The 27962-nt window shown below is 42.3% G+C and overlaps 1 protein-coding gene across 1 annotated transcript in view; it reads left to right on the top strand.

The window, feature by feature from the left end:
• Positions 1–27962, top strand: part of tmem184a (transmembrane protein 184a) — an 81797-nt gene that overhangs the window by 28440 nt on the left and 25395 nt on the right. The window contains exon 3 of the mRNA XM_073060981.1: positions 177–342. Within this exon, the coding sequence (XP_072917082.1) occupies positions 177–342 (166 nt within the window). The remainder of the gene's footprint in view (positions 1–176; positions 343–27962) is intronic.

Here is a 27962-nt window from a genome sequence, read left to right as displayed (position 1 = left end):
TGTTGGTGACTGAAGAATGTGATATTTCAGCTCGTCAAAATTAGCAGACAGAAGCACCATAAAGCTTTAGTGCTTTGATGAGTTAACAACACTGTTTTGGTAGAATAATTTTAATTTAAGGTGTGTCGTATAATCTTTTGGCTTATATTGCTTCTTTAATTACTACCTCTTGACAGATTTACCTGCATCTCCGACACTACAACAGGCCCAATGAGCAGCGATATATTCTCCGAATCCTTTTCATTGTTCCTATCTACTCCTTCGACTCCTGGCTTAGTCTGCTATTAATCAGCAATGATCAATACTACGTTTACTTTGACTCCATACGAGATTGTTATGAAGGTGAGCAAATATCATTGTTCCAGGAATCTGTGCTTTTTGTTTCTTATCTCTTTGACCATTTGAACTTTTATTACAATTTACAATTGTTCTAGCTTCTTCCCCCTTTCCAGTTCTGAAGAAGGGTCACATCCTGAAATGTTGACTGTTCATTTCCATAGGCGGTGCCTGAGCTGCTCAATTCCTCCAGCATTTTGTGTGTGTTTATTAAGATAATTAGAAATCCTTCAAAATTCCATGTATATAATTTCTACCCGCTAGATGGAGAGGGTTAGAAGTCAAAATAAGAAGATTGGGGGAGGGGTGAAGACACGTATAGGTGAAGCCAGAGGGCAAATGAAGAAAGAAACTAGGAGGTGATAAGTGGAAAAAGCAAAGGGCTGGAGAAGAAGAAATCTGATTGAGAGGAGAGTGGACCATGGGGAAAAAGGGAAGGAGAAGGGCACCGGGGGAAGTGATAAGCAGGTGAGGAGAAGATATAAGAGGCTAGAATGGGGAAATAAGGAAGACGGTGGGGGAGGGGGAAAATGACTGGTGTTTATGCTATCACCTTGGAGGCTACATAGATGGGAAAGGAGTTGTTGCTCCTTAAGCAATGAGAGTGGACTCATTGTGGCTGAAGAGGAGACCATGGACTGATGTGTTGAGACGGGAATGAGGATAGGAATTGAAATTGTTGGCCACTGGGAAATTCTGCTTTTTGTGGGTGGTCCTGAGGTGCTCGACAAAGCAGTCCCCCAATCTACATCAGGTCTCACCAATGTAGAGGAGACCACATAATCGGGAGCATTGGATATAGTGGGTGACTCTTAACACATTCATGGCTGAAATGTTGCCTCTCCTGTAAGGGCTTTTTGGGGTCCTGAATGGAGGTGAGGAAGATGGTGAATAGCCAGGTGTAGCACTTTTGCCATTCCGGGGATAAGTGCCAGGAGGGAGATTAGTGGGGAGGGATGAATTGGAAGGGAACCACGGAGAGTGGTGGAAGGAGGTACAGATGTGTTTAGTGGTAGAGTCCCATTGAAGACGGTGGAAGTTGCAGACAAAGATATGGTTGGATGCGAAGGCTTGTGGGATGGTAGGTCAGGGCAAGAGGAACTCCCTGTTAGTTGGCGAGAAGGTGGGGTGAGTGCAGATGTCCGGGATATGGAGGAAATGTGAGTGAGGGCAGCATCAATGAGGAAGGAAAGGAAACCCTGGTCTTTGGAAAAACAGGACATCTCCAATGTCCTGGAAAGGAAAGCCTCATTTTAGGAATGGGTGCAGTGGAAATGAAGGAACTGAGAAAAGGAAATAGCATTTTCACAGGAGACCCAGTGGGAAGAGGTATAATCAAGATAGTTATGGGAATTGGTGGGTTTATAAAAGATGTCAGTAGCCCGTTTCTTTCCGGTGATGCAGACAGAGATCGAGTAAGTGGAGAGAGGTGTCATAAATGGACCAAGTACACTTAAGGGCAGGATGGAAGTTGGAGGCAAAGTTGATGAAATTGACAAGCTCAGCATTGGTGCAAGAAGCAGCACCACTGCAGCTTTGAATGTAGTGCAGAGAGAGCTGGGGAAGGCTCAGAATATGGACTGGTCCACATGGCTAACAAACAGACAGATGTGCTAGGGTCCTGGCAGGCACCCATGACTACACCTTGAGTTTAGAGAAAGTGGGAGGAGCTGAAGGAGGAATTGTTGAGGGTGAGGACCAGTGCTACCAGGTGGTGGAGGGAACTGGTTAAGTCTTTGTTGAGAAAGAAGTGTAGAGCTTTAAGGCCTTCCTGATGGGAGATAGAAGTGTATAGGGCACATCCAAGTCATGATAGGGTGTTTTTATACCCTCTCCCACCTTAGATGATGGTGGTCATGAGTTTGTTGGATAAGCCTTTGCAAGTTGTAATGGTGCTTTCTTTGGATGCCATACACTACAACCACAGTGTATTAATAGTGAAAGAAGGATATGTTTAGGGAATGGCAAGGGTGCCAAGCAAGTGAGCTACTTTTTCTTGTTGAAGTATGTTGAAATTGAAAACATATCATCAAAGAATGTTTATATGCAACACACTCCTATTAGATGGACTTCTTGTTGGCCCTCCTATATTTCCACCAATAGTATGTAAACTTTGCATCACATTACCAAATACATGTACTTCGATGTACTGTGAAGTGTTTAGGATGCTCTGAATTGTGAAGACTATTTCCTGTCATGTGCCTTTTCATGTTTTCCTCTTGTATGTATGTGATATGGAGTTAATGAAGTAAATCTGGCTAATCTAATACAGGACAGTATTCAGGGTCAATGAAAGAGAACTATCAACTTGAAACATTGACTGCCATTTCATCAGAAATGGGGAAAATTACAAACCAATCTTCCATCCTTGGACTCACTCTACACTGCACGCTGTCGGAGCAGTGCTGCCAGGATAATCAAGGACACAGCCCACCCAGCCAACACACTTTTTGTCCCTCTTCGCTCCGGGAGAAGGTTCAGGAGCTTGAAGATTCGTACGGCCAGATTTGGGAACAGCTTCTTTCCAACTGTGATAAGACTGCTGAATGGATCCTGACCTGGATCTGGGCCGTACCTTCCAAATATCTGGACCTGACTTGCACTACCTTTCTTTCCCTTTTCTATTTTCTAATTATGAGTTATAATTTAAATTTTTATTATATTTACTTTGATTTGTACTTCAGGGAGCGTGAAGCGCAGAATCAAATATCGTTGTGATGATTGTACGCTCTAGTATCAATTGTTTGGTGACGATAAAAGTAAAGTTATTAAATATGAGGGGTGATTGATAAGTTCTTGGCCTATGGTAGAAGGAGATGAGTTATTAACTTCAAACTTTCTGCATTTTCACTCAAAGAATTGAAGTGCACTTGCATGTAATGAGAGCTGTATAACTCATCTCCTTCAACCTTAGACTACAAGCTTATCAATCAGCCCTGCTGTGGACCACCTGGATGTCCAAGATGCTCTCATTACATGCACGTGCAGTTCAACTCAGTGAAAATGCAGAAAGTTTGAAGCTAATAACTCATCTCCTTCTACCTTAGGCCACAAACTTATCAGTCACCCCATGCTGTGGACCTCTTCTGGAGGTCCAAGACGCCAAGTTCTACAAAGAAGGGATCCGTATGCTAGACTAACTGTGTAAATGTAGGAAAAATAAATGTGCTAGGTTTTCTGAAATTGACTCCTTCTACCTTAGGCCACAAACATATCAATCACTCCTCATATAAAACAGATTTTGAAGGGTCTCGGCCCAAAACGTCGACAGTGCTTCTTCCTATAGATGCTGCCTGGCCTGCTGTGTTCCACCAGCATTTTGTGTGTGTTGCTTGAATTTCCAGCATCTGCAGATTTCCTTGTGTTTAAGATGTAGAAAATTGGGGATGGAGGAGGGAACAAAAGTTAATGCCTATGAGAATGTAGGGACCAGGAGTGAGTAAACAACAAATAGCGTGATAATTAAGGTGAAACCAAGTGGTTCTGAGCGAAATAAAAATGCGAGATGTCAGGCTGAAGGAGGTGTAAATGGGAAGCAGAATCTTTATTTGAAATTACCAAAGCCTAGTGCTTTGAATGCTAAAAATCTGAAATTAAACTCCTGGAAAGACTAATTATCTGAAATTATTAAATATAATTTCAAGTCAGTAAGATTACGATGTGACTGGTAGTAAGATATTTCAGACTTGGTTTCCATTCCTATTCTGGTACCAACAATGATGTCACACTATTTGCTGGGAGTGGTGCAGCCGTGGGGATAGGACAAGGGCCACATGTTAGGGCAGACTGGATCAGATAGGATCTGCCTATTCTCATTTTCTCTCTGCACAATCATTTACAGGACATTGCATTTTCTATTTTTATTTCAAAGTTCCAGCATCTGCAGAATTTTGCTTGTACTCAGAGGTGTAGGTTGCACACGTAAGATGAAGGCCTAGAAAATGATCAAAGCTCAAAATACATATACGTCTCCGTGTATGTGCCATTACAAAGAAAGCATGTCAGTGCCTATAATTCCTTAGAAGCTTGCAAAGTTCGCTATGACATTTAAAACTTTAACAAACTTCTATTGATGTGCAGGGTAAAGTATAATGACTAGTTACATCATAACCTGGTACGGAAACACCATTGGAAAATCCTACAAAAAGTAGTGGATACAGCCCAGTCCATCACAGGTAAAGCCCTCCCCACAATTGAATGCATCTATAAGGACTATTGTTGCAGGAAAGCAGTGTCCATTATCAAGTACCCCCACCGTCCAGGCCATGCTCTCTTCTCACTGTTGCCATCAGGAAGGAGGTACAGGAGCCTCAGGACCCACACCATCAGGTTCAGGAACAGTTAGTACCCCTCAACCATCAGGCTTTTGAACCAGTAGGAATAACTTCCCTCACCCAACTCTGATCTGTTCCCACAACCTGTGGAATCACTTTCAAGGACACTTCATCTCATGTTCTTGATACTTATTGCTTTATTGATCTATTTATTTATTTAATTAATTTCTATTTTTATTTGCACAGCTTGTCTTTTGCACACAGATTTTGTCTTGTGTGCAGTTTTTCATTGATTCGATTGTGTTTCTTTGCATCTACTGTGAACACCCACAGGAAAATGAATCTCAGGGTTGTATATGGTGACATATATATACTTTGATAATAAATTTGCTTTCAACTTTGATACATTACCCTGAGATTCATTTTCTTGTAGGCATTCACAATAGATACTTTGAAACAATAGAATCAATGAAATACCATACACTTAGATAGAAAAACTACAATATAAACTACAGCAGACAGCAAATTGTGCAAATATTAACAGAAAAACAAAATAATAATAATAATATGGGTAAGTTTTTTACACAGCAAGTGGTAAGTGCATGGAATGGGCTGCTGGCGATGGTGGTGGAGGTGGAAATGATAACAATAGGGTCTTTTAAGAGGCTCATGGATAGGTACATGGAGCCTAGTAAAATAGAGGACTATGAGTAACCCTAGGTAATTTCTAAAGTAAATACATGTTTGGCACAGCATTGTGGGCCAAAGGGTCTGTATTGTGCAATAGGCTTTCTACATTTCTGTTTCTATGTTATATATAAGTAAGCAATAAATAATGATGAGGAGTCATATAATTCTTGAAATTGAGTACATAGGCTATGGAATCAGTTGGGACGTCAGTGACAGGGTGAGTGAAGTTATCCACTCTGCTTCAAGAGCCTGATGGTTGAAGGGTACTAACTGTTCCTGAACCTGATGGTGTGGGACCTAAGGCTCCTGTACTTCCCGATGGCAACAGCAAGAAGACAACATGGCCTGGATGGTGAGGGTCCTTGATGGATCCTGCTTTCCTGTATTTGTAGATGGTGGGGTGGGCTTTGCATGTGATGTACTGGGCTGTGTCCTTCACCTTTTGTAGAATTGTCTGTTGAAGGGCTTTGATGTTTCTATTCCAGGTCATGAAGCAACCAGTCAGTATATTCCACTGTGCATCAGCAGTAGTTTGAGATGACATGCATACAGAATTGTGGTGCATCTGCACCATCGGTCATTGTTGAGATGTTGCCAATCTGAACTGACTAGGGTCTGCAAGTGAGGAATTTGTGGATCTCGTTGCACAAGGAGGTATTCGAGCCTCAGTCTTGGAGCTTACTGATGAGCTTTGAGGGGATGATGGTGTTGAATGCAGAGCTTTAGTCAATGAAGAGCATCCTAATGCATGAATCTTTACTGTTCAGGTGTTCCAGGGCTGAGTGAAGGCCAATGAAATGGCATCTACTGTTGATATGTTTCATCACCAGCTTGTCAAAGCACTTCATCACACTGGGTATAAATGCTACTATATGCTGGTTATTGAGGCATTAACCCAGTGAAGTTCCTCTCCAACTTTCCAACTCACAGACCTCCGTTGATACCCCTGCCCCCCTTACCCCATCCCTATCTATAATTTTAGTCTGGTTCTCTTTCTCTCTCTTTTCCCCCCTCACTATAATCTCCCCCCAGCCCTACCTTTCTTTCTCTTTTATTTCCCATAATTCTCCACCTTCCCCCCCCAGCCCATTTCCCTCCAGCCTATCACTTCCCAGCTCTCTACTTCATCCCACCCCCCACTTCTTATTCCCCCCTCGACCATCCCATGTTACTTCACTCCTGATGAAGGGTTTCGGCCCGAAATGTCGTCACTACCTCCTCCCATAGATGCTGTCTGGCCTGCTGAGTTCTGCCAGCATTTTGTGTTTTCTGTTACTTGGAGTTGTCCATTCACAGTCTTCATTATGAGCAAGCCTGTTAGAAAGATAAGTAACACTTGATTCATGAGGTCCATGAGACCTTATGTACACAGATGTAAGTCATTAAGAGAATGTGATATCTTGCTTTCTTTCTCAAGGCTGAGAAAAATCATTTTGGCTGGCATAGTAATCTCTTAACTGATAGGATTTTCATAAGCAAGCGAGACTAGTTCAGTGGCAACATAAAATCCTCCCTATACATCAATAAATACAAAAAAAAATTTAGAATTGCAGCTGACTGGTACGCATAGATTAGAAAAAATGCATGGACTTTCTTGATTATATAAGTGTGAACAGTCAGCTAAATCATTGGATTTCTGTCCTCAGACTAGAATCATAACTTTAGCAGAATACAGGTCAGAAGGAAAATTTTAGACTTCTTGTTTTGTTAATCCTTTGCATCTTTGAGTAGAAGGGTTTGGGACTTGTTACTTTACCAATTATTTTACATAATGTTTTAAATATCTTTCAGTTTCTTTTTCCTTATCACTTATTACACCCTAATAAAATACCTTATACCAACTTTGTAGTGTTCTTTTCCCTTATTGATCTGCATCCTTGAAACTTGTTTATCATTCCCTTATAGGCAGCTACACGTTGTGTTTGATATTTGTGTTTCCAGTGCATTTTGGATAAATTAATCCAAACTCTGTCATCCTTTAGAATGTTGCCAGGTCTCGAGGGCCTGAGTTATAGGGAGAGTTTGGGTAGCTAAGTCTTTATTCCTGGAGTATAGGAGACAAAAGGGGGTGACAATGTGGAGCTCTCTAAAATCATGGAGGTGAATGCACACAGTCTTTTTCTGGGGAAAGGGGAATTGAAAAAAAAAACATGTTTAAGCTGAGAGGCACAAGATTTAAAAGGGACCTGAGGGGTAATTTCTTAATGCAGAAGGTAGTGGGCATGTGGAACAAGGTGACAGAGAAAGTGGTAGAGATGTGCAATTATTCCCCTCCCCCAGGTGAGAAACTCATTCCTGATGTGTTCTTATAACTTTCTCTCTACATCTTTGCTTTTATGAGTTCTAAGTTCCAGGTGGAGCAAGTGCTACTCCTGCCCCTACACCTCATCCCTCACTACCATCCAGGGCCCTAAACAGTCCTTCCAGGTGAGACTTCACCTGTGAATCCGCTGGGGTCATTTACTGTGTTCGGTGCTGCTGGTGTGGCCTCCTGTACATTGGTGAGGCCCAATGTAGATTGGGAGACCACTTCGCCGAGCATCTACACTCCGTTTGCCAGAACAAATGGGATCTTCCAGTGGCCACCCATTTCAGTTCCACTTCCCGTTCCTATTCTGATATGTCCATCCACGGCCTCCTCCACTGCCATGATGAGGCCACACTTAGGTTGGAGGAACAACACCTAAGTGTTCCATTTTGGGCAGCCTCCAACCTGATGGCATGAACATCGATTTCTCAAACTTCCGATAATACCCCCAAACCCCCTTCATTACCCATCCCCTTGTCCCTATCTCACTCATCTCACCAACTTGCTCGCTTTTTGCTTCATCCCTCCCCTTCCAAGTTTCACCTATCACCTGGTATTTCTGTCTCCCCTCCCCCCACCTTTTAAATCTACTCCTCAGCTTTTTTTCTCCAGTTCTGCCAAAGGGCCTCGGCCCGAAATGTCAACTGTAGTTTTTTCCACAGATGCTGCCTGGCCTGCTGAGTTCCTCCAGCATTTTGTGTGTGTTGCTCAGATTTCCAGCATCTGCAGATTTTCTCTTGTCTAGGATTTACAATTTGCATTCCAAATTACTTTTGATGCAAATAGTCCTTTGGCTTTAATTTTGATCAACACAAAGATATGGGCAATGCTGCTGGTTTACGTCATCTTTGTACAGGCAGCGTTTGCTGAATGGTAAACAAAGAATGAACTGGCTGTTACTTAGTCAGGAACCACAGACTCCAATTGTGCATCTATTGGCGTTATTTCACTGGCATGCTAGGCTGGAAGAGCTGGTTTGTGTTGGGCGTAACCTGTACAAGTATAGAAAATGTGTGTTCTGCAGTGATTCAGCCTTAAATTATTCAGCATACTAGGGACTGAGGAGGACTTGCAAACCTCATATCCATTTGCTCGGAGGTGGCTAATGGATCAGGGACTCTGTCATAGCCAGGCATGAGCTGGGTGCTTGGGCCTCTTTTCCCCATTTTCTGGGCTCAGGGTTTCTATTGCCTTCCCAAGTGATGCGCCTCCTTTTAGAACAATCATGATCCGAGGATTTCCACATGTCAGTGAAAATGTTTCATTTTTCTTTAAGGAGGTTTTGAGAATGTTTTTGAAATGTGTCCTTTGTCCTGAAAATCTCCTGCCAAGATGGAGCTCAGAGGACCCATTTTTGGGAGTTTGGTGTTGGCCAGTGAGCTGCGTGGCCTTGGAGTTGGCTAAGTGTAGTTAGCACCTTGATGCTAGGGATGTTGGACAGGGAGAGGGCACTGACATTGCCGACAGAAGAAACTGCAGATGCTAAAAATGTCTATCTGCTGCCTGACCTGCTGAGTTTCCCCAGTGTTTGTAAGACACACAATGGAGCAGCATACAAACACTGGGGGATCTCAACAGATAAGCCGGCAAAGGAAAATGGACAGTAGACATTTCAGAACACAAGAGGTTCTGTAGATGCTGGAAATCCAGAGAAAACGCTCATACCAATTGCTGGAGGAATCAGCAGGACAGGCAGCATCTATAAACAGCCTTGACTCCAATACTCCATCCTATACTCCAAGACAGAGGGGTGACCATAAACCATTTAATCCTCTCTATAGAGCTGCCTGACTTGTTGAGTTCCTCCAGCATTTTGTGAGTAAACATTTCAGTTGGATACCCTTCATCTGGACTGAAAGATGGAGGGGAAATGACCAGTGTGAAAAGGTGAAGGGATAGAGTGGGAGCGAGAGCTGGCAGACAATAGGTGGATCCAGGTGAGGTGGATGATAGACAGATGAGGGAGGGGGAGAGTGTTGGTGATATCTCTCCAGGCTTTGCAGTGCCTGCAATTGGAAATCTATACTGCTGAAAAATACTAGAGGGCAGTGTTCATTGATACCTGATGGACAATATTCTCTTTGGCTGCAATTGAGGTTTTGATCAGTTGGTTGTGGAGAATTCATCAATATCTCTGTTTCCCTAAATGGAGGAAGTGGTCAATATCTAGCAAATTCTCATGTCTACAGTATCTTTCACAAGCCACTAGTGACAGACAAATGATGATTGCATTTCCCAATAAGGGTGGAGATGGTGATGTTTTCAGTAGCTTGTTGCCCTTGTTCTGCTTTGCGGTAAAGTTTGCTTGGGTGTATGGTGCTGTCATAAACACAAGAAATTCTGCAAATGCTGGAAATTCAGAGCAACTAATCTGTTCTCAGGTAGAAATATCGGCCGTCTATACCCCTCCATTGATGCTGCTTGACCTGCCGAGTTCCTCCACAATTTAGTGTGTTGTGCTGTCAGCCTTGATTACCAAGTGCAATTTACCTTATAGATGACTCTCGTCCTTCACTGAATTTAGCTCTTCGTTCATGTCAAGGTTGTAATAAGATCTGGAACTGAGAGACCCTGTGGAAATCCAGACCGATCATTGCTGCACACTGTGTATTGTGGTTCTTGAACATTCCACCAAATGGCAGCAGCTTTTCTCTATAGAAATGTGCACTGTTCTGAACATAGAATACCTGAAATAGGACATGCACAGTACAGCAGAGAGCAGGCCTCCAGCCCACAATGTTGTGCTAACCAATATAAATCTACTCCACTATCCCTTCCTCCTCAAAGCACATAACTCTCCACTTTTCTTACATCCTTATGCCTACCTAAGAGTCTTTTAAATATCTCATTTATCAGCCTCTACCACCATCCATGACAGTCCATTTCAGGCACCCAACACTCTCTCTCTGAGTATATAAATAAAAACCTACCTCTGACATTCCCTCTAAATCTTACTCCACTCACCTTAAATGGATCTTCTCTGGTATTGGTTACTGCCACCCTGGGAAGAAGGTGCTGGCTGTCCACTCCATCTATCCTCTCATAATCTTGCACATCTCCATTAAGTCGCTTCTCTTCCTCCATCTCTCCAAAGGGAAAAGCTCTAGCTCACACAACTTATCCTCATAAGAAATATTCTCCAATCCAGGCAACATCCTGGTAAATCTCCTCTGCACGCTCTCTAAAGCTTCCATATACAGTGGATTCTCGTTAATTGGGACACGTTGGGACCAGTACATTTTGGCTCAATTAAACAGCTGTCCAATTAGCTAAAGTTTCATGGAAATTGTTCCAAAATTATTTAAAATTCTACCATTTAAAAGAGGAATGAATTATGTATTTAAATGAAATAAAGGACAAATTAAAACACTACCAATGCTATTAGAGTAATATGAAACTTTGTATTCATCCAGAGTATGCTGCCATGTTCTTTTGATTAACTACAAATGAACAAAACCAGTGCAGACATCTAGTCCAGATAAGGGACTGCTTTCAGAGAATGCTTTTGACAATTGCATCTTCCAATTCTTCATTTCAATTGTAACATTCAAGGTGATTGTCGATACCTTCAAATTCTTCGTTACTAACTTGTTGAAGTAGTTCATTTTCACTCATGGCCTTTTCTGGATTGCTAAGCCTGAATGCTTGAAACCTCAGTGAGCAAAATCAGTTCTGAATTGTCTTACTGCTTATTTCTCACCGACTGTCAGTGACAACAATCATCGCTTTTTGAACACAAACGCATGCAGCTGGCGCGATTTTTAAAAATGATGTGCTCTAAGCAGTGTAGTGTTAATCGGCTGCACAAGTGCATGCGATAGCCGCTAGTCAGAAGCAGTTCAATAATGGTCACCTGTCCCAAATAAGCAGTATCGTGTCCCAAATAAACAAAGGGAATCCTGGCTATTTTCTTAATTTCTGTTCTTTCAGAACTATCCCAAATAAGTGGCTGCCTGGTTAACCTGATGCCCCAGTTAGCCAGAATCCACTTAATGAAATGACGAGAACTGAAGACAATGCTTCATGTGTAGTCTAACCAGAGATTAGTAGAGCTGTAACATTAACTCCTGGCTCTTAAACTCAATCCCAAAGCTAATGAAGGCTGGCACATAATACCCTTTCTTAACTACTTCATCAATTTGCATAGCAACTTTGAGCAATCTAGGGTCTTGGATCCCAAAATCCTTCCATTCCCCCACATTCCTAAGAATCCTGCCATTAATCTTGTATACTGCCTTCAAGTATCACTTCGCACTTTTCAGGATTGAACTCTAATCAGCCCTTTCTTTGCCCAACTCTTCATCCGGTCCACAGTACATCCTGTTATAACCTATGACTTCCTTCTACACTGTTTGCAACACCTCCAACCTTCATGTCATCTGATATTTGTTGTACACTTACTCTAAAGGTGTCAGAAGTTGTAGAGGAGGCTTGACCCAAAAGCAGAGCAGTGGAGGCGATTCAGGGATAAGTGATAATTTTAATAACAGACTGTGAAAATAACAAATGACAAGGGCCACTAAACACCACAGGCAACAAGATAACTGAAGGCTAGGAGCAATTGGTTGAGGCTGGCTGGTTCGATGAGTAAACGAGGACTGTGGACAAGAACTGGGTTTATGATGATTTGGAAATGGGTGAAAGGTGACTCCTGTTAGCTGGGAGGAGACTGAAAGGTGCCTGCCAGACGGGAACCCATCACTCCAAGGTCAGTACTCAATTACCTGGGGTAATCTGGATGTGTCCAGTGAAACTGCTTGATGAGTGATGGATCAAGATGAAACTGGGTGGCACCAAGACATCTCCTCCAGGCCACACTCTGCCCAGTAGACTAGGTACTGCACACCTCATCCACGATGACGTGAATCCATGGACCGTGTACACTGGACCATCTTCCACCATCCTAGTTTCTGGAGGTGCAGGCTGAGATGGTTTGAGCGATGGTCCTTGGATTACATGGAAGGTAGGTGTGAGTTGGTAGCAGTTGGAGATTGATGCAATAAGAAATCTTGAAGGGACCAATGAACTGGGCAGATACAACTTCCATGTGGAAGGGTTAAAGGTGGCAAAGCATCACAGAAACTTCTGTTTGGCTCTTTCTGACTGCCTGTTGGACTGCAGGTGCTAGAGGACAAACTCACTGAGGTGCAGAGGAGGGAACAAAAGGATTGCAAAAGTAGGAGATGAATTTGGGCCTTGTTCCGCCACAATGCCTTGAGGCAGTGGTCCCTAAACACTGGGCCATGGACCAGTACTGGGCTGCGAAGAAATTACATGATTTGTCAATATAAAACAATATGAGTCAGCTGCACCTTTCCTCATTCCCTGTCACGCCCACTGTTGAACTTGAATGCACGCAAGGTCATCAGTCAGTATGAGTAAAAAACAAACATCGCTTGAGAGTTTCTTTGGAAGAGGTGGTAGGGGACATAAAAGGCCTAATGGTGATGATAACACAGAGACAGCTGAGGCCAAGACTGCAGAAAAAAAGAAAACTTCCTTCAACAGAAAATACGACGAGTTGTACATAAAATATGGCTTTATTGCAACTGGTGACTCGCATGCTCCGAGCCCCCTGTGTGTGCTATGTGGAGACAAGCTGTCTAATGAGGCAATGAAGCCCTCAAAATTGCTTTGGCACCTTGAGTCCAAGCACCCTGCACTTAAAGACAAACCCGTTGAGTTTTTTGAGTGGAGAAAACATGAGCAAGCGAGACAGAAGCAAGTGCTGAGAGCCACCACCTCCACAATTGCTGCTGCTCTGAGAGCGTCGTACTTAGTGGCTAGCCGTATTGCTAAGGCTAAGAAGCCTTTCACTGTTGGTGAAGAATTGATTCTGCCTGCTGCCAAGGACATGTGCCGTGAACTGTTGGGAGAAGCTGCAGCTAACAAGATGGCACAGGTTTCTCTTTCAGCTACCACAGTTTCAAGGAGAATCAATGACATAGCAAAGAACATCGAAGCACAGCTATTAGAACAGCTTAACGAGGCACCATGGTATGCTATCCAGATCGACAAGTCTACCGATGTCGACAACAAGGCAATACTGCTGGTTTATGTGCGATATATATTTCAAGACGATGTGCACGAGGATATGTTGTGTGCACTGCCGCTGCCAACTAACACAACTGGGGCAGAACTATTCAAGTCTTTGAATGACTACATGTCAGGCAAACTGGACTGGTCATTCTGTGTTGGAATATGAAGAGATGGGGCTGCAGCTATGACTGGACGGCTGTCTGGTTTCATTACCCAAGTCAAAGAGGTTGCTCCTGAATGCCAGTCTACACAGGGAAATGCTGGCTAGCCGAAAAATGTCACCTGATCTTAACAGCATATTGAGGGACATTGTTGAAGTTATCAATCACATCAAGGTAAAAGCTCTTAACTTATGTCTGTTTGAGCAGCTTTGCGAGGAAGTGGATGCAGAGTACAAACATCTTCTCTTTCACACTGAAGTCAGGTGGCTATCAAGGGGGAGAGCCCTGGCCAGGGTTTTTGAGTTAAGAGAGCCGCTACAGAGATTTCTTTCAGGGAAAAAGTCACCACTGGCAGCACACTTCAGTGACAAGGAGTGGATAGCAAAACTCGCTTATCTGTGTGACATCTTCAACCTGCTCAATGAACTCAATTTATCACTTCAGGGGAAAATGACAACTGTCTTCAAGTTGGCTGATAAAGTGTCTGCTTTCAAGGCCAAACTGGAACTGTGGGGACGGCGAGTGGACAGGGGCATATTTGACATGTTCCCAACATCAGCTGGGATTTTGGGAGAGACTGAGGCTGCACCGTCCTTCTCACAGCTGGTGCATGATCACCTATCTTCGCTGTCAACAGAATTCGAGCGTTACTTCCCAACCACAAATGACCCAAGACGTGCAAAGGGACGGGTCCGTGACCCATTTGTGAATGTCCCCGGTGAATCATCCATGTCAGCGTGGGAAGAAGATCAACTCCTTGAGCTTGTAAATGACGGTGGGCTGAAAAGTCTGTTTGACATAACATCTCTGCTGGCATTCTGGATCAAAGTCAAGTCTGAATATCCTGAGATAGCCACGAAAGCACTGAAAACGTTGCTTCCATTTCCAACATCATCTCTCTGCAAGCAGGGTTTTCTGCAATGAATGCAGTGAAAACTAAATTGCAGAATAGACTGGACATAGGGAACCCTCTTCGAGTATCACTGTCTCCCATCACCCCTCGACAGGACCGTCTTGTTGCAGGGAAACAAGCCCAGGGCTCCCACTAATTCAGCGATATTGGTGTGTTGCAATGATTTTATATGTTCATACGAGGAAAATATGTGCTGTGAGTTTAATATCCAAATGTTACTTAAAATGTTAAGATGCTGTTGACTTATAAGTGACCTATAATTGACTTTATCACTATATTCATGCGAGGAAGATATGTGCTGTGTGTTTAATATTAAATTTGTTAGATAAACCCTTTTAGAAATGAAATTGAGTATTTTAATTAGCCACTTATAAGTAACTTATAATTTCACTTATATTCCGGTCGTGATTAACAAACCCCCCCTCCCCCCCCGCCCCGGTTGGCCGGTCCACAAGAATATTGTCAATATTAAACTGGTCCATGGTGCAAAAAAAGTTGGGGACCCCTGCCCTGAGGATGCAGGGATGCAGTGAGGGATGCATGTTGGAGAACCAGGTCTGCCACCTCAGTGGTTAATCAGTGGAATTCGGTGAGGGCGATGAATTGGGCCACCTTAGAGAACCATCCACCACTATCATGATCACTGTGACCCCATCAGAAGCAGATAGATCTGTGATGAAATCCATTGCAATGTGGGACCATGGAAGTCGGGAGACAGGTAGGGGCTGCAGGAGCAACTCAGCTTCACTATCTTTTGGAGTAATTGGACTGGGGCGCATTGAGAGCAGGCAGCAATGAACTGACATACATCTGCAATCATCTGCATCATGATTTCTGGTATCGCAGAAAATACAGAGTCCATTGGATGGCCAGAGAGGGATGAGGAGTGGACTCACTGGAGTGCCAGAGTGCATGGCCACTGGCACATTAGTGTGAGATCTGGCTGGAGCAGGGTTGTGCTGAGGGGCCTGGCAGATTCAGCTCTCAAGATCCCAGACAATCTGGACAAGGATCTAGAAGGAAGGAATAAAGTGACAGAGGTTTGATCTCTGTTTCCACTGGGTTGAATTGTCATGACAGGGCGTCCACCTTGGTGTTCTTGGAGTCAGGTTCATAGGGGATGGTGAAGATGAATTGCCCAGCAAGCCTGACGTGGGTTGAGTTGGTGGGTCTGCTGTGGTTCTGGTGTTCAGTTCAGATGAGGAGGGGTTTGGTGTTTCCCATCAGTCAATATCTCCATTCCTCCAAGGCCCATTTAAAGGCGAGTAGCTGGGTGGAGCTTACCAGATAGAAGGCCCCTTGTTGCCACCTATTGATGCCATTTTTCTGGATGCAGTGGGCATTTAATGCCTCCTCAGTAAGCGTACAAGTTGCTTTTCCCACTGACACTCACACTGTTGGGTGGGTGTAATGGAGCTCTCCCTAACTGCATGGGCTTGGGAGGTGTTAATGATGAGTGTCCTGCAGGATGAAATGGTCCTGGAAACAGAACTGGGGTTCTGACTGGTGATCTGGGTGGTCTGGGAGGATCCTGACTCCAGGTAACCCAGCACGGAGCGTGAGGATCCTGACTCCAGGTAACCCAGCACGGAGCGTGAGGATCCTGACTCCAGGTAACCCAGCACGGAGCGTGAGGATCCTGACTCTGGGTAACCCAGCACGGAGCGTGAGGATCCTGACTCCAGGTAACCCAGCACGGAGCGTGAGGATCCTGAACCCCAGAGTGTAATCCAGCATGGAGTGTGAGGGTCCTGAATTCCACAGTGTAATCCAATACAGAGCATGAGGGTCCTGAATTCCACTGTCTAACCCAGCACTGAACTTGACCCTTGGGGCTGGTGAAGTATCCGATCCACTGCCGCCCCTTACTTCCTGTATGGTCGAAAATCCGGCACATCTCAGCGGTGAATCTCTCATATTTATTGCCAATGGTAGTTTTATTGTCCCAGCTAGTAGCAGACCAGATCAGAGCTCACCCGGTTGATAGAGATGATGAAGGCAATCTTGGCTCTGTCCATAGGATACAGAGATGGTTGGAGCTTGAAGTGTAAGACACACTGGGACAGGAGGTTGCAGCATCTGCAGTAACAGTAATTTTGTTCTCCTTTACACTTGTGTACTGTAAAATGACTTTAAACAGTTTTGGATATTGAATCTTGAAGGTGAAACAATTCAGAGAAGGAGAAACAAACACAACTTGGAAGCTGAAAATCTCCATAACTATGGGGTCCTGCAAAATAAAACAGCAGAAGTTTATTGAAATGTCTTTGTACCCAAGGCCCGTTAGATAATCTTGCTGTATTTTGTGCAGTCAAACCGTGCTGCATTAGGGAACAGCTGGGTGATCATCAGCAAAAAAGAAAGGAAGGAAGGCACCTGGGGAAAGAAAAAGAGAGGGAAGAAGAAATTGTGATGTTGTATTTCACAAGAACCACTCACAAATGTCTCTTTACAGATCGAACAAATGCATATTTATTTGATTGATCTTTCACCTTACTGGTATGATCCATGCTCTGTCTCCAATTGTATAAAGCATAGAATTTTACACACCTTAGAGATAAGGATACGGCACCACTGTAGAGTCACTCGGCTATAATTTCATGATCAATCCAAATCAGGAATGCTCAAAATCAGTCGCAGTGACATCATCTTCCCTGCACAATCAAGTGCCTTAAATCCCCTTTCTGTTGGTTGTTGTCTATGTCTCTTCCCTAGAGCATTCTTTTTTAATTAAGGCCTTGGTTACCATGGAGAAGGTATTCCTCATGGGATATTTAGTAAGTTTTATCTTGTGCAGTGTTAATTATTGCAGGAACTGTAGAGGACGCTTGGCCCAAAAACAGAGCAATGGAGACAATTCAGCAATGAACGATTATTTTAATAATAGACTGCGAAAATAACGAGCCACAAGGGTCACATAATGTGAGAGAGAGAACAGATACTAAACACCACAGGCAATGAGGAAACCGAAGGTTTGGAGCAACTGGTTGGTTCGATGAGTGAACAGTAACTGGATGAAAGCTGGGTGTAAATTGGCCAATGAGTTGGCAACAAGTGGCAGGTGACTCCTGTTAGCTGGGTGGAGACTGGGACTGCCTGTTCGTGCAGACCTGACTGAAAGAAAACCATTCTCAGGTCCTTGGCTCTTGAAAAGTCACTCCCTTATTCCTGAAACCATTCCAGTAAATACACGTGCCAGAATATATGAAGCTATTGAAGAAAGTGTTCTGACCAGAATTTGTTAACCAAATCTTTCTGGTTGAATCAACCTCGTATGGAGGTTCTTCACGGTGTTTCCACTTCTGCATCTGCTGTCTCTGTTAATGAAACCCAGTATTCGTATGTAGTTAACCTCCTTCTCAACCAGCTAGGTACCATTCAAGAGTTATATTGTCTTTGTACTTTAATAATGTATGCTTTACTGTATTAAGTTTAACCTGCCAAATATCAGCCTGTTCCACCAACTTACATGCACCCTCTTTATTTTCCCTCTGTGCTTTCATGCGTTGACTTTGTAATTGTTTCCTGTGCCCACTACAGCAGGCCTTTTGTAAACATCAGGTGAAATGATACTGATTACCATCCATCAGCCGTTCATCACTCAGACAAGTGGTCCCCAAACTGTTTCTGGGTTACCGCTCCTTTGGCTACCAGACCACATCTCCCTTTCGTGCCATTACATAAAAACTATAAGAATTTTTCATTAATGATGCACAGTGAAAGAAAATAGGAACTCCAATTCAAAACAGTGACAAATAATTGCAAAAAAATTAAATCTACTTAAAGCTACAAATAAAATTATTTATTTAATTACAATAAAAATGATTTTTATCAACAATTTTAGAGTGTACATTAGTAATCCAACTATTCACCACTTCATTGCTTTTTCACCTTTCAATGAGATGGTTGGATTTTGTGCAATTATATCACCTCAACATCAGTCTGAATGTCACTCAGAGGAGTTCTCGGGTCCCCACATTCAGTAATTTGTGGTCTATTTTGTTGCTTTGAAAGAAGTTGGGTGACTGCACTGAAACTACACTCCACTAAATATGATGTTGGAAAGGAAATAAAGAGCATCTTGACCTTTTTCCAATGTTCAGGATAGCATTCAAAGATTTCTTTCTGCAACCAAAAGTTTTGTTATGATTCTTTGAGCTTCAGCTCAGTCATTTTGTATTGAGATCAGTTCCTCCTCCATTCTTTCTGTTAATTCCTCATTATAAGTGTTCAGGAATGGATGTATTACCCAGTCTGGAATTTGGATTGAGAGAAGATCCTGAAATCTCTCTGACATGTTTTTATGCAGCTCACTCAGGGGGGCACAGTATTCTTAAAGATCATCTCTGGTATTCTTTCTTTCTCTTCCTACTCAGAGAGGCTCAGAAATTGGAAAAGGTCATGTGATCCAATGTTACACTTAACTAGGGTAAACTTAGACAGAAATCTGGAGGAGACTGATTGACAAGGTTCACATCAATTCCTTGAAATTGAAGATTGATTTCATTAAATTTTGTGAATAATTCTGATAAATAAACAATGACATGCCTAATATTTGTGAGTTATTACTGAATGAAGCATTTGAGGCGTCAACAAATCTTATCAGTTTCAAAAATTACAAAAACTGCCAGGCAGTTTCCTTTTGAAAGCCATCAGACTTCAGTGTCGAACAGCAAGCATCAAACTATTCATCATACTAAATACAAAGCTCTCAAAATAGTCGAGAACTGAGAGCATGGGACTTCATTTTATTTACTGCTCTGATAACTATTTAATATTTTGTGCAGCTGAGCGCTTAGGTTTTTTTATGATGTGATGTTGTTTGTGAAATACACTGTATGTTACAACTTTTTTCAAGAAATGAATAACCCCATGGTGGTGTCCTGTCACTGATGGTGCCCCATCTGTTGCACAGGCAAGAATGTTGGTGAACAGAATGTCCTTCTCTTTGAAAAATTTCTTAACAACCCAAAATACTGACTCCCCCCTTCATATTGGTTTCTGGCCCCCTTGTAAATTAGAACTCTTGAACCACTCTTTCATCTTTTATTAAGTGAACATAACCAATAAGCAAACATTCAATGCCTGGCAAAGTTGACTTGTCCAACAACAGAGCAAATTCTGTTGTCCTAAGCATGATGTACAATATGTCTTCCACATTCTCAGACATATCATTTATTCGTCTTTGAACAGAATTGTCGCTGAGCAGAATCGCTTCAATTATTTGGTCTGGTGAGTTATGCAAATCTCAGAACTTCGCTTACTACTGGCAGAATCAGTTCATCGCCAATTGTATGGGGCTTTCCAGATTTAGCAATGAGCAATGAAGCACACAAACCATCACTGTTTTGTTGTAAAGTGCTGGCAAACATTTTTAAAAGTGTTTTCCATTTCTGAAAGATTTCACAAAGTTCTAGTTTGCTTTATCAGAATGTATTCTCTTCAAATGTTCTAGGAACCTGACTGGTTTTATTGCCTCAGTTAAAACAAAATTTCACACAACATTGGCTGCTGTTGGTTGCCTGGTGCTGGTATAAACCCATATTTCAGACACTACTCCACATGACACTATCTACACTTTTTTTTCATTTGTATGCTTCTGCCAGTTTCATTGTAGATTAACGATCACGGTCAATCCCCTATTGTTTAATTTCAACCTCAAGCACTGTGATCAATAAAGGGGAAAGTTATGATGTTATAATAGCTCAGGCAAAACCTGACTGCCTGATTAAGTGGGGCAGTGATATCTCAGTTGAGCTGTGGGCTAGAGAAATCTGAAAGGGTAGATTCTGAACTTTACTGCATTGAATGCCATACCCCAATTCAGAGGAATTGCTTCACTGTGTGATCAGAGTATGGGAATCGTACTAGCTAACACTGTATTACAGTAGTGAATGGGAATAATGTGCAGACCTGGCCCAGAAATATCACAATTTCTTCAATCCAGGTTTCTTGTGATATGCTAAATACAGAAATATCATATTGCTTTTCAGCAACTATAACACACCAAGCAAAGTAAGAGAATGATGGGTTAGCAAGAGGTGAGGTGATTAAGTGATCATTGTGATCAATTATGAGGATCAAATGCTTATAATAAGTAATTCATTTCTTAAATAAACCTGTAATCCCTCAGCTGTCCCTTGTTACCGAGTACCCCCCCCCACTACCCCCTTTATCTTTATTACCCCTTTAGAAACTCCCAGGGGAGACTGCATCCACCTTGGGAACAACTGGCTTGGGCAGTTACTTATACATGCTGCCAAAGTCCATTTGGCATTGGCACTTCAAAATTTGTTCAGAAGTCAGTATACAGTACATCAAGCACATTACCACCGTAAACCTCCTTTGTTATCTTTTTTAAAGCAAATTCAAGTTTACACTTTTTCGTTCAATTTTCCATCAGTTTAAGTTAAATGTGATTCTCATTTAAAGACCCTTGTTGACTACTGTAAATTGATCTCATATTTCTACGTGACTGTGAATTTTGTCCCAGATTATTGTTTTGCAGTCTTTCTTTTGCCAAAATTAAACTGGCTTTATAATAAAGATATTCTCCATTCAAATTCATTGTGTTACCACCCAATTTATATCTTGATATTTTGGACAATGTGGTTTGAGCCATGATCCATCCAAAGTTTCCTACTCCTGAGCTGATAAGAGTAAGATTTTGCTGCATTAGCAGAGGTGTCACCTTTCAGGTGAGAAACTAAACTAGGGCCCCATCTCTCCCAAAATCTATTTCAATGAACCCCATCCCCAGTGTCATAGGTAATTTTTCTCCCTGAATCAGATTTTCTGGTCTTTATTTCATTGTTGGTATATTGCTGTGCATGAACTTTGTAGCTGTGGCGCCTACAGATCATAAGCACTTTATTATCTGTAAGTGGCTGGCACTCTCCACGAAGGAAAGCAGAACGTTATATAATTGCAAAACTTTTCGTGGTTCACCAGTTTCTGATAAAAGGAGTACCATTTCTTCTACAGCTATTGGGTGTTACAAATTCATTTCTATGCGACAGTAGAGAGGAAGAGCTAGATACTCTTGTTAGGATTATGTTCCAGAACTTTGTTATTGAGAACATGGCATTGAAGCTCATTGTAGCACCTGAATGGGTTTCCAAAGGAAATCACTGGAACCCATATAACTGGGTTTGCTTTCATAGGATATTACATTTCTTTAGCTTGGTTTTTCTCTGAATTATGCATGAATTCTTACATGTTATATTTTCCAGTCTGTTAGGGTTCATTCACACATTGTACATTGTATTGCTCACAGTTGGAAATGGAGAGGCTGAGATACAGCCCGAATATTGTAAAGTAAATGTATTATCTCCATGTTAAGTCTTATTACTGTCCTGTAATCTGACCCCCACCCCCCATTCTGCAGTCTACACCTTGGTACAATTAATCAATTTCCTCAGTGACTTGACAATCATTAATTAATGGATTTATTTAATTTGATCAATCCTGAGGTGATGCAAAATATCTTCTGCATTTTAAAATAATTATTTTGCAGGACATGTCCATCCTTCCCTCCCTATGATGTAGAGATGGCTTGATTATTCAAGATCTTGTTTATAGACATTTGATAATTAGCATCAGAATGCTTATGTTTGTGATGTACCATTTATACAATGTTATGCATTCTGTACAGAGTAGCAGAACATCTTCATAATGTTTCATCTTTCCTCCCTCTCTTGTTCCTGCTTACCAACAACATTTGGGTAGACTTGTAAGTTAGTTGTGTATATCATGAGGCTAAATTTGAAGTTGTGGGCAGATGCAGTTCAGCCAGTTTGGTAGTCTAGATGGTTATCAACAGCAGAGATTAAAGTGAAGACTCCATTTCACAGCAGGAACAGATTATAGATAACTGAGAAGTGATCTGTTTATTTACTGTCTTGGGTAGTGAAGGGGAAAGCAATTGGATTTCCTATTTTATTTCATGAATTTGTGTGGTTTTGGTATCCTTAAAGGAAGTTGTTTTATTAGATGCAATCCTACCTGTCACAAAGAAAGGATAGTGTGGTTGTTGGCAAGCAATGACCACAGCCTCACATCATCAAGACAATTAGGCTTAGCTAATTCCAACTGCCTCAAAAATGACTGTTCTTTCACAAGTGGGAGTGTTTGCTAATGGAGAAAGAAGATGGTGGTCTCTGGAGCAATAAAAAAACGAGGTGCTGGAGGAGCTCAAAAGGTAAAGCGGTTTCATGTTCCATTTGGTGCAAAAACAAATGCTGGAAGTACACAGGCAGTCGAGTGGTCTGCAATTGAACCCAGAAGAAGAAGAAGTATATTTAGTTGAGTATCCAGCAGTTTTGTAAGCTGTCTGCAAGCTGTCACCGTTGGTTACTGGCACCAGATTCCTTGTTCCCTCAATGCTTAAAAAAAATCACCCGTACAGGGTGACTGTCATCCTGGGACTCTGCAAGTGATGTGATAACTAGTGACTATATTATCTATAAATAGAAAATCAAAGCATGGTACCCATCTCTTCAATTCCCTTGCTTCCACTGTTCCTATAAGAATAAGATGAGATGAGATGATTTGTTGCAAAATTAGAAGTACATTTGAAAATACAAAATGGAGAATCTGTGAGTTGTCCTTGAAGCAAACTGGCTTTCCTGTTTAGCTTTCGAGTCACAGAGTGATACAGCATGGATACAGGCCCATTGAGTCCATGCTAATTGACCAACCATCCTACGTTCATGTCTTTGTTCAAATAAATTCACCATTCCTGGATGATGTAGAAGTTTACAACTGAATCCTGATGTTTAGTACTGCTACCTCTCTGAGTTCCTGCTACCCTGTTTATAGAAAGTAAAACTGGGTAAAGAATCAATTTTTAAATAATTCAGGTAATCATAGCAGAGCCCTTCATCCCTCTGAGCCTGTGCCAACCATTCAAACTCCAAATCCTACACTGATTCTATTTTGTTCTCCCCACATTATCCTGAACTGAATAATTCACCAATCCCCTCATTTCTGGATGTGGAAGGAAACTGGATCAGACAGAGGAAACCCAGACAAATGTAGGGATGGTGTTCAAGCCCCATACAGACAGTGCAAGAGGATCAGAGTTGACCCCTTATTCTTGCAGTGCGAGGCGGTAACTCTGTTATCTATGGTACTGTGCTATCCAGTCTGCTAATAGAGAGTTATTAACTAATACAGAATGTCTTAACCCAACTCTTGGTTGCTAATCCACAATGTTGTTTACTTAAACTCCAAGTTGAACTCTTCCTGCTTGTACGACAAATGTTTTGATTTCGTTTTAAGTACTCGAGGGAGATGGGGGGAAGGATAGTCAGATGCAGATCAAGTAGAATAACAAGCTTTACCTTCCTATCTCTACCGTGCATTTTATCTCTTGAGAACACTGGTTTGAACATTTAATATAGACAACCCTGTCAGCACTTGGTGGGTTTAGAAATTGCTTTACTTTAATGATTTACAGGATTAGGAAATGTTCTGCAGTGCTTCTTTTTTGATGTTATGGACTAGTACCATTGGAAGCTTTATCCTCTCAACAATTGTGTTTGAGGTGTGGCCTTTATGTGGAAGACAACTTTGTCAGAATGTTACTCGGCATACGGCAGATATGAAACATATGAAATGCAATTGAAAACTCTGGAAACATTCAACATGTTCATGGAACGAGAAACAGAATCAGTGTTTCAGATCAAAGACCACAGTGGGTGCAACACCAATCCTTCTACCTCTTCCTTTCCCACCATCCAGAGATGCAAGTGTATTTTCAGATGCAGCAGCGATTCGCTTGTGGGTCCTGGGTAGTGGGGTTCTGATGATGGAAGCCACCTTTCTGAGGCACTGCTCCTTGAAGATGTCTTGGATACTATAGAGGCTAGTACCTATGATGGAGCTGACTAATTTTTTTAAGCCTCTGCAGCTTACTTCCATCTGGTCAGTACACCTCCAACCCCCCCCCCCCCCCCGCCCCCCCATACGAGATGGTGATGCAGCCCGTCAGAATGCTCTCCATGGTATATCTGTAGAAGTTTTTGAGTGTTTTAGGTGACAAACCAAATCTCAAACTCCTAATGTAATACAGCCACTGTCTTGCCTTCTTTATAGCTGCATCGATATGTTGGGACCAGGTTAGATCCTCAGAGATCTTGACACCCAGAAACTTGAAACTGCTCACTCTTTCTACTTCTGATCCCTCTATGAGGATTGGTTTGTGTTCCCTCATCTTACCCTTCCTGAAGTGCACAGTCAGCTCTTTGATCTTACTGACGTTGAGTGCAAGGTTGTTGTACAACTAACCTACAAACCAATAATCCATGTACTGTTCTTATCTTCACTTCATTTGATGGTCACATTGTGGTCTGTACTGCATTAGAGAAACTAAATTAAGGCTAACTGGCTTCATGGAGCACCTGAATTTAGTCCATAAGGCTGACTTTTGCCTGCCACGTTAATTCCCCATCCCACCCCACCCCAATCTGTGGCTTCCTGCACTGTTATAATGAGCACAAAGTACACTGCAGGTGCTGTGGTCAAATCAAGACATACAAAAAAGCTGGATGAACTCCTGACTGGAAGTCCTGATGAAGGGTCTCGACCCGAAACGTTGACTACTCCTTTCAATGGATGCTGCCCCACCTGCTGAGTTCATCCAGCTTTTTTGTACATCCTGTTATTATGAGGCCTTAAGGAGCAGCACCTCATCTTCCATTCAGAAATGTTGTAATTTCTCAACCTCAATATTGATTTCTACAACTTCAGGTAACTCACTCTGTTTATCTTAGATGAGGTTAGTCCATCTGTTACTCTCCTGATTTACACAGCCTGATCTGCTGAGCATGTCCCCAGCTCTGCATTCACAACCTTCACATTCCTTTGTGGTTTTACTCTCTAAATGCTCACATTTCATAGCCATTACATTGTTCTGTTTAGATTATTTCTCTCATGATCATGATCCTCCTCACTTCAGTTACTGTTTCTTTCCACATCCACTCTGACTTCACCCTATCAGAGAGATTCCCTTTAACCCATCCAGCCATCCACAACCTGTCATCTCTTTCCCATTTCTGTTTAAGAGCTCCTGGCCTAAACATTATTTATGTTCTTGCACAAATGTGGAACTGCTGCGTGCTTCCAGCAATTTTCGATTATTAATTTTGAGAAAGTGTGTTGGGATTGTAAATGCACTTTTATTTTTCCCCGAAACTAAAACCAAATCTCGAACTGTGGCGAACCAGTCAACTTCACTATTACTGAAGGTGATGGCATTTAAGATTCAAGATTGTTTAGTGTCATTTCCAGCACACAAGTGTAAAGGAGAACAAAATAAGTGTTGATACAGATCCAATACAACATAAAATAAAACACAATAATTTTAAAAAACACTATAAATATGTAAGAGAGCTTATATACATTGATTGGATGTCCATAAAGTGACTCTAGGCACAGGAGTGTCTGTACATAAGATGACTGACAGGAAATGATAGGTGTGGAGGTGTTGCTGCTTGGGGAGAGTAACTGTTGTTCAATCTGGTGGTCCTGGCATGGAAGCTATGTAGCCTCCTTCCTGATGAAAGTGGGACAAACAGTCCATGAGCAGGGTGGTGGGATCCTTCATGCTGTTACTGGCCCATTTCCGGCACCTTTCTGTGTAAGTGTCCTTGATGGTGGGTCGGCTGATGCTGGTGATGCATTGGGCAGTTTTGACTCACTGTTGTAGTCTCTCTGTCTGCAGCAGTGCAGTTTCCACACCTTGCAATGATGCAGCTTGTTAGGATGCTCTTTACTGTGCATCTGTAGAATGACATGAGCGTAGGTGTGCATAGTCCAGCTCTCTTCAGCCTCCTCAGGTGTTGTTGAGCTTTCCTCAATGTGTTCTGGGACCATGAGAGGTCATGCGACATATGAACTCCTGAGCTGTTCCATTTCCTCTCTGTAGGCCATCTCATCATCATTGGTGTTGAGCCCCACCACTGTTGTGTCCTCGATGAATGTAGGTGTTTGGCCATGCAATCATGTGTGAGTAGAGTGTACAGCGATCAGCTCAGCACACAGCACTGGGGGCTGTGTTTGGCCCAGTCGTTATGATATTGAGGCTAGAGCACAAACTATCTGTAAATCTCCAGAATGTGTACTGTTGTCAATTTGGACAGGGTTACAGCTGGGGCTGAGTGTGATATAAAGTCTAGGTAGATGAAACAACAACAAATTTTACAATTTGTCCATTACTGTAGCATCAAAACACTTCAGAGAAGCATTGTCATCAGGGTAACAGGGCTGATGACCAAAGCTTGCTCAAGGAGGTAGGTTTTAAGTAGGAGAGAGAATTGAGAGTTTTAGAAGGAGAATTTAAATTCTTGCAGTCCAAGAATTGGTGAAGTGATGAAGATCAGAATGGTGCAAATGTGTCACATGGTGGCTGGTTCAAGGGTCAAAGTAAAATTATTATCAAAACACAAAAACGTCACTGTATGAAAACCCTGAGATTCATTTTCTTGTGGGCATTCACAGTAAATACAAGAAGCACAATAGAATCAATGAGAGACCTCACCCAACAGGACAGACAAACAACCAGTGTGCAAAAGTCAAAACTGTGCAAATACAAAAAGAACTAATAAGAAGAAGAAGAAGAAAAATGAAGAAATTATCACTATTGAAGAAAAGGTGAACCAATGGAAGGGCACGACCCTCCATGGAAGACATCCCCACAATCTGAGCAGAATAGATGCCGACAAGGAAGCATCAAACGCCCAGCTCAGAGTTGGAAACCTTTTCCCAGAAATAGAAGGTTTCCTTGTGGCAAAACAGGACCGGGAGTTTAACACACAAAAAAACAAAAATACATAATAAAAGACCAATAAATTCAAGATGATAAATGCAGAAAATGCCAAAAAATCCAGAAACAATCCAACACGTTACAGGATCCTGTACAGTTAAACTCAATCTGATTATTTTAAAATTAAAGTCTGTCCCAAGCCTTATAGGCTCATTAGGCCAGTGCTTATGCTGGTTTCCGTGGCATGAATCAACAGAGTACGAGACTCCTGGATAGGACGCCAGTCTATTGCGAGGTTAACCCCCAGCATTTTGCCGGTACCCATTTTCAGCTGGGTGGACTGGAGCAATGTGTGGTTAAGTGCCTTGCTCAAGGACACAACACGCTGCCTTGGCTGGGCTCGAACTCACGACCCTCAGATCGCTAGTCCAACACCCTAACCACTTGGCCACACACTGCACACAATCTGATTATT

The sequence above is a fragment of the Hemitrygon akajei genome, chromosome 11 (assembly GCF_048418815.1).
Source record: "Hemitrygon akajei chromosome 11, sHemAka1.3, whole genome shotgun sequence".
NCBI classification, from domain to species: Eukaryota; Metazoa; Chordata; class Chondrichthyes; order Myliobatiformes; family Dasyatidae; genus Hemitrygon; species Hemitrygon akajei.
The sequence above is the reverse complement of the archived record's forward strand: the minus strand, read 5'-3'. Positions and strand labels throughout refer to the sequence as shown.